At 34.5% G+C, this 20,200-nt stretch overlaps 1 protein-coding gene across 1 annotated transcript in view; it reads left to right on the top strand.

Annotated features, from left to right (window-relative positions):
* Positions 1-9,765: 9,765 nt before the first annotated feature.
* LOC113374197 (transmembrane protein 132B-like) overlaps positions 9,766-20,200 on the top strand; it is a gene marked incomplete at both ends in the record, with an annotated part of 35,396 nt that continues 24,961 nt past the window's right edge. The window contains 2 exon segments of the mRNA XM_026614382.1: positions 9,766-9,848; positions 9,851-9,945. Coding sequence (XP_026470167.1) covers positions 9,766-9,848; positions 9,851-9,945 — 178 coding nt within the window.

The raw sequence follows: 20,200 nt of genomic DNA, 5'->3' as shown, positions 1-20,200 counted from the left end.
GCTACAACTAGCCCCAACGATTTGTTTCAACTAACTTCAAGTGTTAAAATTTATTTAAGATAAAAATTTAAATAACTTGGCAATCACAAAATTTGTTACACATTGTCAAAGATTGATAAATTTAAAACGAAATAAAAAATTTGAAATTAGTTGACATTAATAATGCAAACCAAAATTTCATGATAGAATAATTTTGTATCACCTGTAAAAAATGACGGATCTACATAGTTCATTATTGCGTTGGCAAGCGGAACAGAAATATGACATTGTTATACTGAACGGTTTACGTGTCTAATCAAGATAAAAAATATTTTAATATCTTTTCAGATCTTATTGAAAAACGCTCTAGTAGCCCTTAGCATCCCTATTATAATTTAGAGATAATTACCCGAATTATAGAATCGCAGTAGATTATATGTTTAATATAACTTGGTATAAGGTAGCTACAATTAGTCAAATTTTGAACTGGTATATATAATATATTATATATGAATAATATATATATATATATATATATTATATATATATATGTATATATATATATTAAATGGTAGTCTTGGATTTGTGAATATTTTGTGGAGTTTCGAACAAGAATCCAAAAAGTAATAAAAAACAAAAAAAGTTTTTTAATAAACTATTTCTTTATTTATTTATTTACTGTCGACGTTTCGGAACTAGGTATGTTCCATCTTCAAGACATCTGTCAAGAAACATGATCTTGATAAGATTTAAGCAAACAATATGTTCACAAACAATTAATTAAATTTTTGACAAACAATTAATATCGACTTCCATTTAAGATCAATAATTTAAGTATTTACATCCTCGTATATAAAAACAACTCACACACACATCCTTACAGTTTTCAAGTAGCGCACGTGTGACTGAGAATCAGTTCATTACAAACAGCCGATCTCATAACATTGAGAGAATTATATTGTTTGTTTCAAATAACTAACTTGAAAAAGTCATAATATAGAAAATGATTTACAAAATTTGCCTATTCGGCTAAAAAGAAACTCATAAATTCATTTTTTGATCAAATCTTTTTTAGTAAAAAAGTGCTAACGTTGCTAAGTAAAAAAGTTGCTAACTTTCCAAAACTTTGAAAGTTTTGGAAAGTTATTTTTTATCATTTTAAATATCCTGTTATATAATCCACTCATTTATTTTTTATCATTTTCATTTTGATCATATTATCATATTTCTGCACATTATTTTTTTAACTATTTATTAATTAAAAAATCCATCTTCTTTTCTTAAACATATTCTTTGCTTAAATCTTATCAAGATCATGTTTCTTGATAGATGTTATGAAGATGGAACGTACCTAGTTCCGAAGTGTCGACAGTAAATAAATAAATAGTTTATTAAAAAAACTTTTTTTGTTTTTTATTACTTTTGGATTCTTGTTCGAAACTCTACAATATATATATATATATATATATATATATATATATATATATATACAGGTAATCCCCACATAACACGGTACTTCTATAAAACGAGTTTGCTCTAATACGGTTTGAGAATTGAGAAAAACCATAATAAAATAAAAAATATAACAAAACCTATAAAAAATAAAACTTTATTCAATCTTAAATTTGTAAAATTTCCGTACAATAGCTCAATAAATGTGATAAAACTAATGCAAAACATAACTAATTTGAAACTACTTATTCTATAGAAAAAAAATTCTAGGCTTATCCGAACAATTAGTCTTAAACAAAGATCCTATAAATAAAATGAGCATAAAATTTTAATGAAGATAACTTTGCATGTAGTAATTATATAAATATCTTTTTGCCAAAAGCAATAAATAGCAAATATATTTTTTTGCAAAAAATAATGCACAGATCTGGAAGTAGTACAGAAAACTGCATAGAGGATAAGGATATCTAACAAAATTATGATCATGGTGGATAGCGCTTACTAATTAATTATGACTAAATCATATTATTCATGTAATGTATATTACTTTTTTTGAAAAAATAATAAATATAACGATATTTATTATAAATCAATTCTTGGAACGTAACTTCTTTTTTTGTACTGTCTCGTATAACACGGATTCGCAAAACACGCTAGTTTTTTGGAACATATCTACCGTGTTATACGGGGGTTACCTGTATAATATAATATATATATATATATATATATATATATATATATGGTGTGTGTGTGATTAACCGTGTTATACGGGGGTTACCTGTATAATATAATATATATATATATATATATATATATATATATATATTATATACGTATATATATGATTTAGTAGTTAATTTTGATGTTGAAATATATGAGTGAGTTCTTGAGGGCGATACATCAAACAAAGAAAAGCCAAAGATTTATAAAATAATCTTTATTTCCAAACGTTTCGACATTCAATTTAATGTCATCATAAGTGGATCTAAAAACAGTATGAAAATTAGTATATCTAGGTAATTATAATATATGTGGATTGGTAAAGTAACTATACAATAAGAGAAAAATTAACAAAGAGCAACACTTAACAACAAACCAAATATAAAAGATAGGAAAGGTAGTAGAGACTAGAATTAAATAAATAATTAAAAAGTATAGGCAAAAATATTTAAGTACACTCATATAAACCTACGCATATATACATATATATACGTACACATATACACACATATATATATACATATATATATATATACATGCATATATCCATATACACACACATGCAAACATATAATACACATATACATATACAGATACAACAATATATACCTATATATGTACACATATACATGTACGACTATACATATATAAATATACGTATATACATATATGCAACGTGCATGCATATTCACAACGACGTACATGTACATGTATGAAACATACATATACTCATACCTATCTATGTAACTATAGCTATACACGTATACACATATATATACGCATAAACATGTATATATACATATATACAGACATACATATATACACATATATATACATATATATATACATATATATATATATATATATATATATATATACACAATACATATATATACATATGTACATAAATGCTCACAAATATATATATATATATATATGTACATACATACATATATACGTATATTATATACAATTACATGTATACACATATACATATGCACATACATACAAACATACATGTATATATATGTATATTACTTATTTACATGTATGTTTGTATGTATGTGCATATGCATATGTGTATACATGTAATTGTATATACGTATATATGTATGTATGTATATATATATCTTATATATAAAATTCTTCTGTAACAATGTAAGTTTCATATTTCCTCCTAAACTATAATTCGGATTTTCATGAATCTTCCTGAAGTTTGTTCGGGAAATTTTTTAGAATGTTTTGATTCATAGAAATATAGTTAAATTGTAGAAATAAATAGAAAAAATTACAAAAAACCGCTTATCATTGTTTGCCCTTGAAAATATTTGAAGCTTAGTTTGACATTAAAAACAATTGAAGACTGTCATTTGCCAAACATTTCTATTCACTTATAGGCTAAGGCAATATTAGAATATAATAAATTCATAATTATGAATAAGGAAAATGTAATGTCTACATTATTAATGCCGAAAAGCAGCTGAGATGTGCCAAAAATTAAATTAATATAAGATGCAAATAATATAACATGCATTTGACAAGTGATGCAGTCTGCGCATGCGTCTGACGTGCGCGTGGTTTGCTTTTGCTTGCAATAATTTTGTTTGCGCACTTTGCGAACAGATTCGCCGTACGAATTCGCGCCAAGGAGCGAGCCATAAGTGATTGCGCTCAAATATATTCAATTTGCAGTCGTTTTGCCTTACTATACTAAGTCACAATACAAAAAAAATTATTTAGAAGTTTCATTGTGTCAAAAATTCATATGTTTGTCATTGGGTATGGAATATTACTCAATGGAGCGCTTTGGGTCTGAAATTTTTACTATTTTCCAATTCGTTTGGAATTTTGGAACTAGGTTCATCTTACTCTTCAGAAGTGAAAACAATTTAGACTCCTTTACCACTTCTCGGGTGGATGACATTTCTTTTCAGTGGTGTAATTTTACTTTTTTCAAAATAACGTTGGGTATCGATAAAAGAACTAATTATACGAGAAAATATTTAATAATATTTTTCAAAAAGGAAATACTTTTCAAGTTACTGGCTACTGAATATTTGTTTCTTTTTTGCGTTTTTATCATTTTTTGCTAACACCTTCAAAAATATACATTCAACGAAAATCATGTAATGAACAGAATATATCAATTAAAATCTTAATAAATTGTTATTTTATAGTGTTTTAGGAACATTATTAGGCTAGATATGAAAATGGGGTTTTATAGTGCTCAAAATAAGCTTTAAAATGAGTACTTCTGCGTGTAAAATGAGTGAGCTATCATGCAGATAAAGGACGCATGCAATGTTTTTTTTTTTCATTTAAATCAAATACTTTGAGTGCCATATCCTCCAAAATTAAAAATAATCGTATTCAATCTAGAATTAACTTGGTTTAAGAGATCTTGATGGATTCTAGAAAATACCACAACTTTAGTACAAATGATTCTCAAAAAACTCATGATTTCATGAAAAAAAACATTTAAAAAAAAACAACCAATTTCTCATCATAATACCTCTGAAAGAATACGTATAAAAGTATATATATAAGAAAATTTGAGGTATTTTTCTAACTAATTGTTATTGTTTATTATTTTTTCGTTACACAAATATTGATAGATGTATGATTAATTAAGGAGCTGTCCAACCAGAGGTCTTTCGAGCCCTTTAACCCTTCGCCGTTTTACAATAAGAGAAGTTACGGTAAAATTAATGATAGAGAAAGTTGTAGCTTAAAATAGTGTATTACAAGTTCTGATAAAATCAGAATTAAAAGAGTAATAATCCAATTAATGCTGTGGATGGTGACGGAGTGCAAATTGTTAAAAACATTGAAATTAAGATAAAGATTAGCCTATTTCCAAAATATCAAGTAAATTGGAGCAAAGTAAAACAATTCACAGAGCAATAATTTTGTTGATTGTAAGTTGAATAGAGCACATGTGAACAGGATTTGACAAATTAATTAACTTCAAATATAAACTTAAGCAATAATGTATATTGATTTATTGGAGAAAAAAATGTAATTTAGATATTAAAATTACTAAAAGCCAGTTAAAATATGGTACGAAATTATAAAAATTATAGGCAACATTATTGAAGCATATATTTTTGGGTAGAAAAATAAAAGGTGATATTGCACTTTTGCCGCGAATGCTATATATTAATTCTTTCTGAATTTGTTGTACGTTTTAAAAGATTTCAATTTTCAACACATGTATCTTATGCTGTGACATAAATCACAAAGGCAGACGATCATTTTTAGTATGATAAATTTGGAAAATCGATGTTTTAGTCGTGAATAAACAAAAAATCATTCATTTATACATCCACATCTACAGGTATGACTAAAAATACTATATAACCCTTAAATGCAATAAAATAAATTGAGCTATTGGAAATAAATTTGTTCTATAAATCGCAGTGTATAATTTTTAATATACAATTTTATTGAACATTTTTTAATATTTGTTAAATGAATAATTAAAGTGTTAACTGTGGGAATTGAGAACAATCATTTTATTTGAAATAGTTCTACATTCAACATCACTCATATATTGGTGTAAATAGTAATTCAAAAAACAGTAATTATTATTTTTAACTAAGCAGTAAATATTAGTATAAAAAATTGAAAAATTGTAGACATGAGTACAGAACAACGTCTGTCGGGTCAGCTAGTATATATATATATTTGTGAGCATTTATGTACATATGTATATATATGTATTGTGTATATATATATATATGTATATGTATATATATATGTATATATATGTGTATATATGTATGTGTGTATATATGTATATATACATGTTTATGCGTATATATATGTGTATACGTGTATAGCTATAGTTACATAATAGATAGGTATGAGTATATGTATGTTTCATACATGTTCATGTACGTCGTTGTGAATATGCATGCACGTTGCATATATGTATATACGTATATTTATATATGTATAGTCGTACATGTATATGTGTACATATATAGGTATATATTGTTGTATCTGTATATGTATATGTGTATTATATGTTTGCATGTGTGTGTATATGGATATATGCATGTATATATATATATATATATATATATGTGTGTATATGTGTACGTATATATATGTATATATGCGTAGGTTTATATGAGTGTACTTAAATATTTTTGCCTATACTTTTTAATTATTTATTTAATTCTAGTCTCTACTACCTTTTCTATCTTTTATATTTGGTTTGTTGTTAAGTGTTGCTGTTTGTTAATTTTTCTCTTATTGTATAGTTACTTTACCAATCCACATATATTATAATTACCTAGATATACTAATTTTCATACTGTTTTTAGATCCACTGATGATGACATTAAATTGAATGTCGAAACGTTTGGAAATAAAGATTATTTTATAAATCTTTGGCTTTTCTTTGTTTGATGTATCGCCCTCAAGAACTCACTATATATATATATATATATATATATATATATATATATATATATATATATATATATATATATATGGTTTGTGTGTGAACATTAATATTCTTCCACAAAATATCCTCGGGTGCCTAAATTTTTATACACTCAGTAATTGAACTTTTAACACGATTTAATTTTATTATTTCAATATGCACATTTTAATATATTTAATTTATAAGTTATTATATTGTTATATAATTTATATTAATATTAGTGTTTCTTTCTCTTTTATTTTCATGTTACCAACTTGGTTATGCACCTTCTTCGAACGCCAATACGCTCTCCCATCAATGAACACGCAACAAACATACAAAAATCTTCAATTTTGAAACAAATCGATTGAATGTCACCAAAAACTATTCAAATACACTGTTGTATATTAATTACTAATGTTACCAATTTAAAACAAAAACACGGAATTGATTTTATTGTGAAAATATATTCGTCGAACGTTGATTTTTTCGCCGGAACACAGTCTGTATTTTTCTCACAGCGCGCCTTCTATCAAATCAACCTTGGGTTCCGGTTCCGGCAGGTACCGGAATGCAAGACGCCGGAAACGATCGTACTCTTTCGGATCGGATGTGGACGGACGCGGAGCGAGCGCCTGGAACAACGGACTTCACGGAAACGGTCATCAGGAGAGAACACAGTGCAGGTGGGTAAATTAAAACGTGTATTTGTTTTCTTTGGAGAAGATGTTATTTGATAGAATCCGAAGCAACTTTAATTAGATAAAATTTAGAGTGAGTTATAGTAATAGAAAAAAAATTGAAAATGAATATTTTTATTAACTTCCCGAAGGAGAAGTTTATGTTTTCATCAAAAAATTCGATTCGCTAATTTTATGTTTTCTCGACGTTTCAAGCCATTCTGAATCGAATGAGACCAAATTTGGAAAAAGTATGTGTGTGTGTATGTGTGAACAGATTTTTTGCCGTAAATCGACGTTTTCTCAAAAATGGCTGGACCGATTTCAAAAATTTAAACGCCATTCGATGTATCGCGATGAGGACTAGCGTTTATCACGACGATCAGCCAAGCCGTTTCTTCGTAAATAGCAGAAAAGTGAAAAATTTTTCGTCCACGTTTAAGCCCGCAATTCTGAATAGATTTTGAAAATTCAAAAACCGTTCGAAAGATATTGGTTGGGAATCGTGCTGATTAGTTTTTGGTAGAGATCGGCCAGACCGTTTTCTTGTAATAAAATGTTAAAAAAAATTTTTACGACGATTTTTATGATTTTTTTCTTGACGGTAGATATCATGGCAAAAAGTTGGCAAAAACTAGTATCATTTTTTTGGCATTTGCCAAAATTATATCTTTTATCGACGTTTTCTCAAAAACGCCTGAACCGATTTCAGAAATTAAAAGCCATTTGATGTATCTTAATGAGGACTATCGTTTGTCAGTTTTGTGAGACGGTCTGTCGAGCCGTTTCTTTGTAATTTGAAAAAAAAGTGTTAAACTTTTCGTCCACATTTAACCTCAAACTACCGAACCGATTTTAAAAAATCAAAAACTGTTCGAAAGATATTAGTTGGGAATGATACTGATTAATTTTAGGTGAAAATCTACCGAGACGTTTTCCTATAATTAATAGTTTACTACTATTGACTACAGCTTAAATCCACAAGCTTTATATTTTCCATGTCCCTACTTCGTAATTTTTCCGCCGGCCAAAGCGCCACTAATATCTTTATCTCAGTCTTTCAACCAATAACGAAACAGCTCTTCGTGTTTCCTTATCTATACATACAAAAACCATTCACTCGTTAAAATTTTTCCAAGCATACAACATGTCTCGATAAGAAGAGTCCTTTTTTAAAAACTTTTTCATTTCTTTTATTTTAATTTAATATTTATTTTTTAATAACTTATAGAATAAAAAAATATTGTGAAAGACAATATTTAATATAATTGCTTATTCTAAAGTCGGATTGAATAAGTATATTATTTACACATTTCGGGAAGTTCATGCAACTTGCCTTAAGGCTAAATGCACCTTCAACTAGTTTATTTTAACGTTTCAAAGTCTTCTGATTTTTTTTTATACTTTAGAAAAAAATTGATGTATGTGTGTTTGTATGTATGTATGCATATATATATGTGTGTATCGGATACAATTTTTCGTCGACAGTTTTGAAAACACGGATCCATCAATTAGAATGATTCGAAAAACATTTGATTCCTCTTGATGGGGAGATGTCCGATTAGTTTTTGGGCAAGGTAGGTCCAGTCGTTTCTAAGATATGGTGTAAAGTGCCATAAATGGTAATTTAATTTCTGAGAGAACGAGGTGTCCGATTTGAATGATCCAAAAAACATATTACTTGTGATAACAAAATAAAGAAATGGCTGAATTTTATAGAGTTTTTAATAATAAGTACATTTTTTGTTTACATTTTTGTGGATTTCGTACCAAGATTTATAATGTTTAACCGTTAGACTGGGACGCAGCACTTACTCGCTTCGATATTTCGTCTCTAGAATAGCTACGCAGTGCGATTGCTTCAAAAAAAAAAAATAAAAATTTTCAACTATTTCAAAACTTTTTAATCAAATTTTCTCAACGTTTTCATAAAATTGTAAAGCTTTTAAAAAATGCACGGTACGGGAACTTTCAGCAATTTGCCTTAAGGCACAATACCAAGCACCACCAGTTAATTCTAGTTTTATAATTAAATTATTTAATTATTAAATTTTGATGTACCCACGAGTTGTCATCGTGATAATAAAATATAACTATATCTCTGTATTTCTATGGCGCTCGTTAACTGTTATTGGATAGATGAATTTTTTTTTAATAAAAGCCATTCGATGGAACTCGATGAGAACTAGTGTTTATTAGTTTCGAGCGATGATTGGCCAACCCGTTTTTTTTGTAATTAGCAGTAAATATATTTGAATTCGATCTTTTATATAATAAATGCATCAACAAACTTGAATATGAATGCAATATATTTCATTATATTGAATTTTATTTGATCGCTTGAGAGAATCGAACAGTTTCATGGTCAAGAAGAAGAAGTTTTGTGAAATAAATATCATATAGGTCTATTCACAATTTTTTATAACATCGAATATAACTAATTTATAGTGCATAAACTGAGTATATAAGAAATTGCAATATTATCTGATTTCAATTTTTCAGAGCTCGGTACCAGCAAACCACAGTATCTGTTCACGCTCGCTTCTCGGCCGCCGATCCAGATTCGGGACGAGTCACTCACCTCTTAGCAGGAGAGCATGGTTACGAGTTACTGATCTAGTTCTGCCTTTACTAAGAGTATCAGATCCTAGAGTTGCAACACTTAAAGGACGAACACTTCTGGTAAGTGAAAAATTTGATATCATCTATTATATTCTGGAGAGCCTTTTATTTGTAAATTACTAAAATTTATAACATTTAATTTTTTCATAGAAATGATTCTTTATTTTATGTTTGATATAGTGATGTTAACTAAATATATATCTGCAAAATAGTTCCTGCAATTTAGGATTTACCTTCGCGCATACCACGACGGCTGAAAGTTTCGTTCCGTAAAAAAACACATTTTTTGAGACATTAGTCGTCTTCGAGGTTGATACACCCATTATATCGATTTTCCAACTTTTAGATACCATTTCTTAGTATGTTTTGTCTTTAGCCTCAAAATAGGTCTCCGTTTGGTCGATTGACAGACAGACAGACAGAAAAAATTTATTCAGTATATACAGTGGAAAATACAGTGAATACATGTGGGTTTGTCTACCCTAGGGGTATTTTACCCAAAAGTTTATGGTTTTAATACATCTTATATACAAAAATGGATCGCAAAATGTGTTGGTAAGCGCATAACTCAACAACGCCTGGACCAATTTGGCCAATTCTTTTTTTAAAATGTTCATTGAAGTCCAAGGATGGTTGTTACGGTGAGAAAAAAAACGAATAATTGCCGGGAAACCCTAAAAACAGCCCTTTTCTTCTTTAATCGAGTAGGCACGCAATTTGTAAAAAAACAATGATCTATGTCATGACATTTTGTGTAGTTTTTGATAATCTAATTTTGAATACTTTTATATAAACATAGAAATATCTTTCTCTTAATCAAGCTATATTGGCAGCCAAAAACATTGATGTAATTAATTAAATTTCAAAATTCAAGAACAAATTACAGGCGAATCAGTTGATTCGGCAACTAACCAAGACGATCCACCGGAGTTTTTAAACTCGCTGGATTTGCTAGGATTGTCACCTCACATCTTCAATTAAAGGTTGGATCGGCAATTATAATGTTGCGAAATATCGACCAACTATATTCAAAGGATAGTATAAAGCAGAAGATGTTCTCGCACCATGCATCCCAATGCGTTTCCAGTGCGTCTATGGTATCATTAAGTGTTTGTGGTATTAATTTAGAAAACCCATGTTTCTCACATGGAAAAAATTGTATGTTGTTTTTTTCCCGTATTGGAAAACCATCAGATTTGTTTGTCTATGCGCCAGGTAATCAAACAAAAAATCGTTTATCACAAAGCACTACAATGAAAATTGAACTGATTTTTGAATTATGATTTACATTATTAAAATTACTTACTTTTAAATGCTTATAGTGTTTTATTTAATTATTCTTAATTCACACCGAATTATTACCAGGGTGACGGTTTCTGTTCAGGATAATTTTTTGCAAAGAATAGAAAAAGGTAGGCACAAAACACCGCCACATTACAATTTTTTTTGACAGGACGGAGTCTGTCGGGCCGGCTAGTTGTCTATATATTTATATATGTACAATATTTTATACATTATTGCGTAAGGACAAAAAAAAGGAGAAGAGTTTTAATCTCCTAAAAAAAAATCCTTCATACAGTGTCTTATGACTTATGTATTTACTGCGGGCTCGATCAGGTAGTTAGGCATGGCATAATTCCCGTACCACATCATTTCTGATGTGTACTGGCCTAACGCGCGGATGGTACTGTTTTCGTGATCCCTACACTTTCGGTAAAAATTCTCAGTGAGCTTTTTGATGTGTTCTAGTATGGTCGGTATGTCCGTCTGTTCGTGTAAATATTTCGTTGGATAGTAGTGTCTCGTCAGTGGGTCCCTTGATTTGTCTAGTACCAGTCTCAGTGCTTTGTTCTGTGCTATTTGTAGTCTCCGTCTGTTGGTCTTGGTTGTCGCGTTCCATGCCGGAGCGGCGTATGTCAGTAACGGTCTTATGAGTGTTAAGTAAAGTGTCCGCTTGTTCTTCACGCTTAGCGGGCTGTTGTGGTTCAAAAGAGGTCTCAGTAGATTCATCATCCCGTAAGCCTGTCCAATTTTAGTATTCGTGTGTTTTGTGAAGCTGAGTCTATAGTCCAAGGTTACGCCAAGGTATTTGACTTCCTTGGACCACTCAGCTTCATGGCCCATTACCTTTAGTTTCGTCAAGTCAGTAAGTGTAATGGACCAACGGCTTTTTGTAAAGAAAATTGCTTCTGTTTTAGAAGGATTGATCTTAATTTGCCATTTTTCCGTGTAATTGGTCAGGAGTCTATATGTCTCTGAATTTTTGTAGTCAGTAGCGTAGGTGAACATGATGATCTGTAAATGGCAGTGTCGTCAGCAAATGTCAGCAGTGTTGTGTCGGCGTCAGTGGGCATGTCGTGGATGTAGACGCTAAACAAGGACGGTCCCAGGATCGAGCCCTGCGGTACTCCCGCCGTCACTAGTTTAATCGTCGAGGGTGTGTTGTCTACTTGAACTGTGAAATTACGGTCTGCGAGGTAAGAATGGAGTAGTTTAGTGATGTATGGTGGAAAGTTAAGGGTTATGAATTTGTGTATTAGTCCGTCCATCCAGATGGTGTCGAAGGCTTTCTCGAAATCGAGCAACACCAATCCGGTATGGTTTCGTCTATTGAAGTTGAGTACAGTGTTTTCTATTAGTTGTGTCAGTGGATGTAACGTAGAGTGCTGTATAATCTTGTTTCGTCTGATGTGTCTGTTGATGCGTTTGAGCAGTATCTTTTCAGTTACTTTGCTCATTGTATTAAGGAGGCCGATTGGTCTGTAATTTTGCGGAGAGTCTGGCTGTTTCCTCGGCTTCAGGATAGGAAATATGGTTGATGTTTTCCATGAAGCAGGAAAGTGGCCTTTGGCCATTATACGGTTGACCAGTCGTGTGATTAGTATGTATGCGTTCGTTGGTAGTTGTTTCAGTATTATATTTTGTAGTCCGTCCGGTCCGGGTGCTTTCCTGTTCGGTAGTTTTCTGATTGTCGATTTTATTTCTGAAACTGTGGCGGGGTCTAATCGTAGGTCTTTGTCATTAAATTGTTCTGTAAAATTTTGAATAGAATTGCGTACGTCTCGTCTTAAGTCTGCATTGGACATGTCGGCGTTTTGTTTGTGTATGTTTTCAAAGTGTGTTGCCAAAATTTCTGCTTTGTCTGCTGGTGTCGTGGCGTAGTTGTTGTCAGGTAGTTTGAGTGGCGGGATAGGTGTTGTTTTCCTCGTCAGCCTTTTGGCTGTTTGCCACACTTTGTGCGGGTCAGTGTTGATGGTTTCTAGTTTTTTAGTCCAAGTGTCGTTCCGGTGCTCACGTATCTCATTATGAATAATTTTTGTCAGTCTGTTCACGTGTTCCTTTAGTAGTCTGTCACCAGTACGTTGCCACAGTTTCTTTATATTGTTTTTTAATTTAATTTTAACTAATATTTGTTCGGGTAGTGTGTCAAATGTGGATGTATTTGCGTGTCGCAGCGGTATTGTGTGTTGGATGGTGTCCGTGATCGTCCGTGTCAGATGTGTCACAGCCTCCTCTATGTCTGTATTGGTCTCTATGGGTATCGTGTGTCGTATATTGTCTGTGATAATGTCTCTAAAAAGTGGCCAGTTGGCTCTCGAATAATCTAAAATGTTGCGTTCTGGAGTACGGTCGACGTCGAGTCTGTCAGAGATGGTCATAAAAACAGGGTTATGGTCAGAGTTGAAAAGTGTTCTAGTTATGGGTTCGGATGTTATGTGAAGATTTTTTGTCAAGGCCAGGTCGATCGTGCTGTGATGGTGCGTCTGTACGGTGGCGTATCTGGTCGGCGTGTCAGGATAATGTAGTTGTGCGTCCGTGGTGTTGTGTTCGTCAGATATTCGTAGAGTCGGATTCCGTTAGCGTTGTTGTAGTTGCAGTTTCAGGATGTATGTTGCGCGTTGAAGTCTTCTCCTCTCCTCTCCTGGCATTAAGACGTGTGTATTTGAGTCAAGTAGGTTTTGTAGGTCCGTCAGTTGCAGTCCGCTTGCCGGGATGTAAATCGATATTATAGTCACTTTTTGACCTCTTTTGAATACATTAATAGTTGTTATTTCAGAACCGCCCGCTGTCAGGTTTGGCACTTGCTCGTGTCTGATATTAGACTTGATCAATATCGCAGTGCCTCCCCATCCGCGTGAGTTTGTCGGTCTGTCGTTCCTGTATACTTTGTAGTTGTTGACGTAAAGTCTGTCCGTAGGTTTCAAGTGTGTCTCGTTAATTAGTACAATGTCCAAGTCATATTTTGTTATGGTCTGTTTCAGTTCGTCTACGTTGTTTTTGAGTCCGTTGGAGTTGAAGTACATTATGTGTATGTCGCATGCGTGATTTATGGGCATGCCGTCAAAAAGTTAAGTATGGTTGTGTATTTGTCATTGTAAGTCATATTTGTGTTCAATGTCTTTGTCAGTTTATAAAGCTCACTGAAAATTTGTCTCACCTCAGGATCCGCGAATAACTTCCTGATCTCGCCCATAACAGTAAATAGTCCCTCCGGTGTACTCAGGTCTGGATCGGACTGGCTGGTGGTAGGCCGGATTCGTGAGGATGCTGGCCGGATCGGTTCTGGTGTTGGCTGGATCTTCGTCGATGGATACTGGGAGGCCGGCTGTGTTCGTGGTGATGACGGTACCGGGAGTTCAGGAAACGCAGATCTGTTGTTACGGCCATCGCTGGTGGGTTGTAAGGCTGAAGAGAAGCTCCTCGTCAGCGGCGCAGGTGTTGGTGCTGGCTTGTATGCTGGGTTTCTCTTAAGCGCATCTTTGTCTCTTTTTGCTCTATAGTTGATTAGAGCTGGGCATTTGGAATAGTTAGCCGGGTGGTTTTCTTGGCAATTCACGCATTTTGGATCCTCGGTTGGTGGCTTCGTGCACACTCCCGGTGGGTGCACGTTCGTGCATTTTATGCATTCATATCGCATGTCGCACGTGTACGAGGTATGGCCAAAATTTAAGCACTTGTGGCACTGGATAGTTTTGTTTAGTGGCCTGTAACTCTCCCATTTAAACATGTGTCCTTCTATATTATTTATTTCCTTCAGTTTGGCCATCTCTTGTTCCTTATCTAGAAGGACGATATATATAGGGAGTTTGCGCTGACTGCCGTCCGATTCCTTCTTCTTAATTTGAACAACCTGCTTTATCTTAATATTTTTGGCTTTCAGCTCTTCAAAAACCACCGTTTCAGTTATGTCGGGATTTAGGCCAGTTATAGTGATTTTCTTGGGGATATCGTGTTGTAAAGTGTAAGTGTATAATTGGAAATCACAATCCCTCAAAACTTTTTTTATTTTTTCATGTTCTGCAATGGTATCGGTGTGAATCTTGTTTAATTGTGGCTTTAAATATTGTGTCCTGAAATTAATTTTTGTGGTATCTTTGATATATTTAATCACTTTCAATCAGCTGGTCTTTGACGATAATAGGTGGTATCCTTGACTCCGGTACGGTGGTTTTCTTGGCTCCTAATTGCTCTGTTCTCGATGTAGATGGCTTCTGAGTGGTTGCGTTCTGATTTCCGTTCGCATTTTCAACGTTGTTTTGCCTTAACCGCTTCTTGCGTTTCACTACCCGGTACTCGAGTCATTTGTTTTTTCAGTGAATGTCATTCGATTTTTGTGTAATAAGCAAAAAGTCTGGAATTCACCCGATATCGATTTAAAATCGTGCTTTTTTTAAAAGCAATCGGGTGTAATTCTCTCAAGATATATAATATCTTGTCAAAATTATAAGGTGAACGTGCCTTCTGCTGACTCCTCTTTCCAAACACCGGATTGGTGTTGCTAATGGTTAGAGGATAAGCCATTTTAACAAGTGATTTTTCTAAATTTAATTTTTTTCTAAGTCTTTAGATTAACTTTATTAAAATCAGTGCTGTGTATATTGAAGAATACAAGAATATTCCCAGGCAGGCGCCTGGGAAGAAATTAAAAATAATGAAAATGGAAGTATTAACGAACGAGACCCTCAAAAACAAATACAATGCGCTATCTGATCGGACTGACATGGACACGGACAGAGAGCTTGAGGAATATAAGAAGGTCAAACGGCGGAAGAAAGCCAAAAACAAGGAGGTCGAGAAAATTGATGTCGGGTCACAGGCATCCACTTCAGGCGTACAGGCAGCACCATCGAAGAAAATAGACATGAAGCAAGAGAAAATTCCGCCTATCATTGTAAAAGCTGAAATAGAGTTGAAAACCATCCGCTATATCCGGGATACAACCAAGATCAATTTCAGGTATCAGTTCCTAAAAAATAATTTACACAAATTTTATACCGATTCAATTACTGACCACGAGCAATTAAAAAGCATATTGCGAGAATGCAATTACCCCTTCTACACCTACTCCTTAAAACAAAATCTGGGAAAAAAAATAACAATTACGGGACTCCATCCATCTATAACTGAGACAGAAGTCCGAGAAGAACTGCAACAGAATGGAGCTAAAATAAAACAAGTGGTGCAAGTAATACGAAAACAGTCGGACGGTAGTCAACATAAACTACCAATATATATAATTTTAGTCGACAAAGACCAGGATATGGCGGAGCTGAAGCGGATAACCAATATTGGTGGACACATCTTCTCCTGGGAGACCTACAGACCACAGAACAGAGCGTTGCAGTGCCACAAATGCTTGAACTTCGGCCATACATCGTACACCTGCGACCTAAAGTACAGGTGTATAAAGTGCCTTAATGTGCACGCACCAGGTGCGTGCCAGAAACTGCCAACTGAGGCACCGATGTGTGTGAACTGTGGCAACGAACACCCGGCAAACTACTCAAAGTGCAGTGCGCTTCTCAACTACAAGGAGAAAAAGGAAAGTGATGCTCTCAGGAGAAGACAAATATACAGGCCAGCACCAACACCAGTGCCGCTGACGAGGAGCTTTTCGTCAGCTTTAAATAACACCAATATTGACCCAAATGCCAAATCAGCGTTTCCTCAACTCCCTGTTCCAAGGTCATCATTTCGAAATATGATCCAGTCCTCATCTTTACCGGTTGAGCCTACGCCATCAACATCACAGATCCGGCCTGCACTATCGCAACCACCAACACGGCCTGCCTGCAGCCAGCCCGATCCAGACCTCAACACTCCGGAAGGACTCTTTACTGCTATGGGCGAGATCAGGAAGCTATTTGCGGATCCCCAGGTAAAGCAAATTTTCAGTGAGCTATACAAACTGACAAAAACACTAAACACAAACATGACTTATAACGACAAATACACAACAATTTTGAACTTTCTTACATCATCACCATAAACCAATCGCAAGACTTACAAATAATGCATTTCAATTCTAATGGACTTAAAAACAACATTGACGAACTGAGACAGACGATAACAAAGTACGATCTGGACATAGTACTGATTAACGAGACACACTTAAAACCTACGGACAGACTCTATATGAACAATTACAAAGTTTACAGAAACGACAGACAGACGGACGCACGCGGATGGGGCGGCACTGCGATTTTGATTAAGTCTAACATCAGACACGAGCAAGTGCCAAACCTGACAGCGGGCGGTTCTGAAATAACAGCTATTAATGTATACAAGAGAGGTCAAAAGTATCCATAATATCGATTTACATCCCGGCAAGCAAACTAGAACATACGGACTTACAAAGACTACTTGACTCGAACAGATTTGTACTTATGGCAGGAGACTTTAACGCACATAACACATCTTGGAACTGTAACTTCAACAACGCGAACGGAAACAGACTTTACGAATACCTGACCGAACACAACACCACAGACGCACAACTACATTATCCTGACACGCCGACCAGATACGCCACCGTACAGACGCATCATCACAGTACGATCGATTTGGCATTGACAAAAAATCTACACGTAACATCCGAACCCATAACAAAAACACTTTTCAACTCCGACCATAATCCAGTTTTCATGATCATTTCATACAGACTAGACGTCGACCAGACTCCCGAACGCAAATTTTTAGATTACACCAGAGCCAACTGGCCAATTTTCAGAGACACCATCACAGACAACACACGACACACTATGCCAATCGATACCAACACTGACATTGAGGAGGCTGTAACACACCTTACACTGACAATCACAGACGCCGTACAACAGACTATACCGACACTAGACTCAAGAACAACACCAGCCAACGACTTGCCAGAACACATTTTATTGAAAATACAACTTAAAGATCATACAAAGAAACTGTGGCAACGTACCGGTGACAGACTACTCAAGGAACATGTTAACAGACTGACAAAAATTATTTCCAATGATATACGTGACCACCGAAATAACACTTGGACCAAAAGACTCGAGAACATAAATACTGACCCACACAAAATTTGGCAGACAGCAAAAAGACTGACGCGGAAACCAGCATCCATACCTCCACTCAAATTAACTGACAACAATTACGCAACGGCACCAGCAGACAAAGCGGAAATATTGGCAAAAAACTTTGAAAACATACATAAACAAAATGCCAATATGTCAAACGCAGACCTAAAACAAAACGTACACGAGACAATTCAAGACTTCACTGACCTCCACAGGGACAAAGACTTACGAATAGACCCTGCCACAGTTTCCGAAATAAAGACAATAGTTAAAAAATTACCGAACAGAAAAGCACCGGGACCGGACGGACTACAAAACATAATACTTAAACAACTGCCGACGAACGCCTACATTTTACTTACCCGGATAATAAACAGAATAATGACAAAAGGCTGCTTTCCCGCTTCTTGGAAAACCTCCACCATATTTCCAATAGTGAAGCCAAGGAAACAGCCAGACATACCACAGAACTACAGACCGATCAGCCTCCTCAACACAATGAGTAAGGTAGCCGAAAAGGTACTACTCAAAAGACTTAACAAACACATAAGACAAAACAAAATCATACCTGACACACAATACGGCTTCAAAGAACGACACTCCACACTACACCCACTGACAAAACTCATAGAAAATACTGTTCTCAATTTCAACAATTTTCAGAGACATCATCACAGACAACACACGACACACAATGCCAATCGATACCAACGCAGACATTGAGGAGGCTGTAACACACCTTACACTGACAATCACAGACGCCGTACAACAGACTATACCGACACTAGACTCAAGAACAACACCAGACAACGACTTGCCAGAACACATTTTATTGAAAATACAACTTAAAAATCACACAAAGAAACTGTGGCAGCGTACCGGTGACAGACTACTCAAGGAACATGTGAACAGACTGACCAAAATTATTTCCAATGATATACGTGACCACCGAAACAACACTTGGACCAAAAGACTCGAGAACTTAAATACTGACCCACACAAAATTTGGCAGACAGCAAAAAGACTGACGCAGAAACCAACATCCATACCTCCACTCAAATTAACAGACAACAATTACGCAACGACACCAGCAGACAAGGCGGAAATATTGGCAAAAAACTTTGAGAACATCCATAAACAAAATGCCAATATGTCAAACGCAGACCTGAAACAAGACGTACACGAGACAATTAAAAACTTCACTGACCTCCACAGGGACAAAGACTTACGAATAGACCCTGCCACAGTTTCCGAAATAAAGACAATAGTTAAAAAATTACCGAACAGGAAAGCACCAGGACCGGACGGACTACAAAACATAATACTTAAACAACTGCCGACGAACGCCTACATTTTACTTACCCGGATAATAAACAGAATAATGACAAAAGGCTGCTTTCCCGCTTCTTGGAAAACCTCCACCATATTTCCAATAGTAAAGCCAAGGAAACAGCCAGACATACCACAGAACTACAGACCGATCAGCCTCCTCAACACAATGAGTAAGGTAGCCGAAAAGGTACTACTCAAAAGACTTAACAAACACATAAGACACAACAAAATTATACCTGACACACAATACGGATTCAAAGAACGACACTCTACACTACACCCACTGACAAAACTCATAGAAAATACAGTACTCAACTTCAACAGACGAAACCATACCGGATTGGTGTTACTCGACTTTGAGAAGGCGTTTGACACCATCTGGATGGACGGACTTGTACATAAACTTATCCAACTCAACTTTCCACCGTACATAACGAGAACTTTACACTCATACCTCTCAGACCGTAACTTCACTGTACAAGTAGACAACGGACTTTCGACGGTTAAACAAGTGACGGCGGGAGTACCGCAGGGCTCGATCCTGGGACCGTCCTTGTTTAACGTCTACATTCACGACATACCCACTGACGCCGACACAACGTTACTGACGTTTGCTGACGACACTGCCATATACA

Source organism: Ctenocephalides felis, unplaced genomic scaffold (assembly GCF_003426905.1).
Source record: "Ctenocephalides felis isolate EL2017-DRISC unplaced genomic scaffold, ASM342690v1 CF-g0.4_SCAFFOLD_01640, whole genome shotgun sequence".
Classification (NCBI taxonomy): Eukaryota; Metazoa; Arthropoda; class Insecta; order Siphonaptera; family Pulicidae; genus Ctenocephalides; species Ctenocephalides felis.
This window is presented reverse-complemented; position numbering and strand designations above follow the sequence as displayed.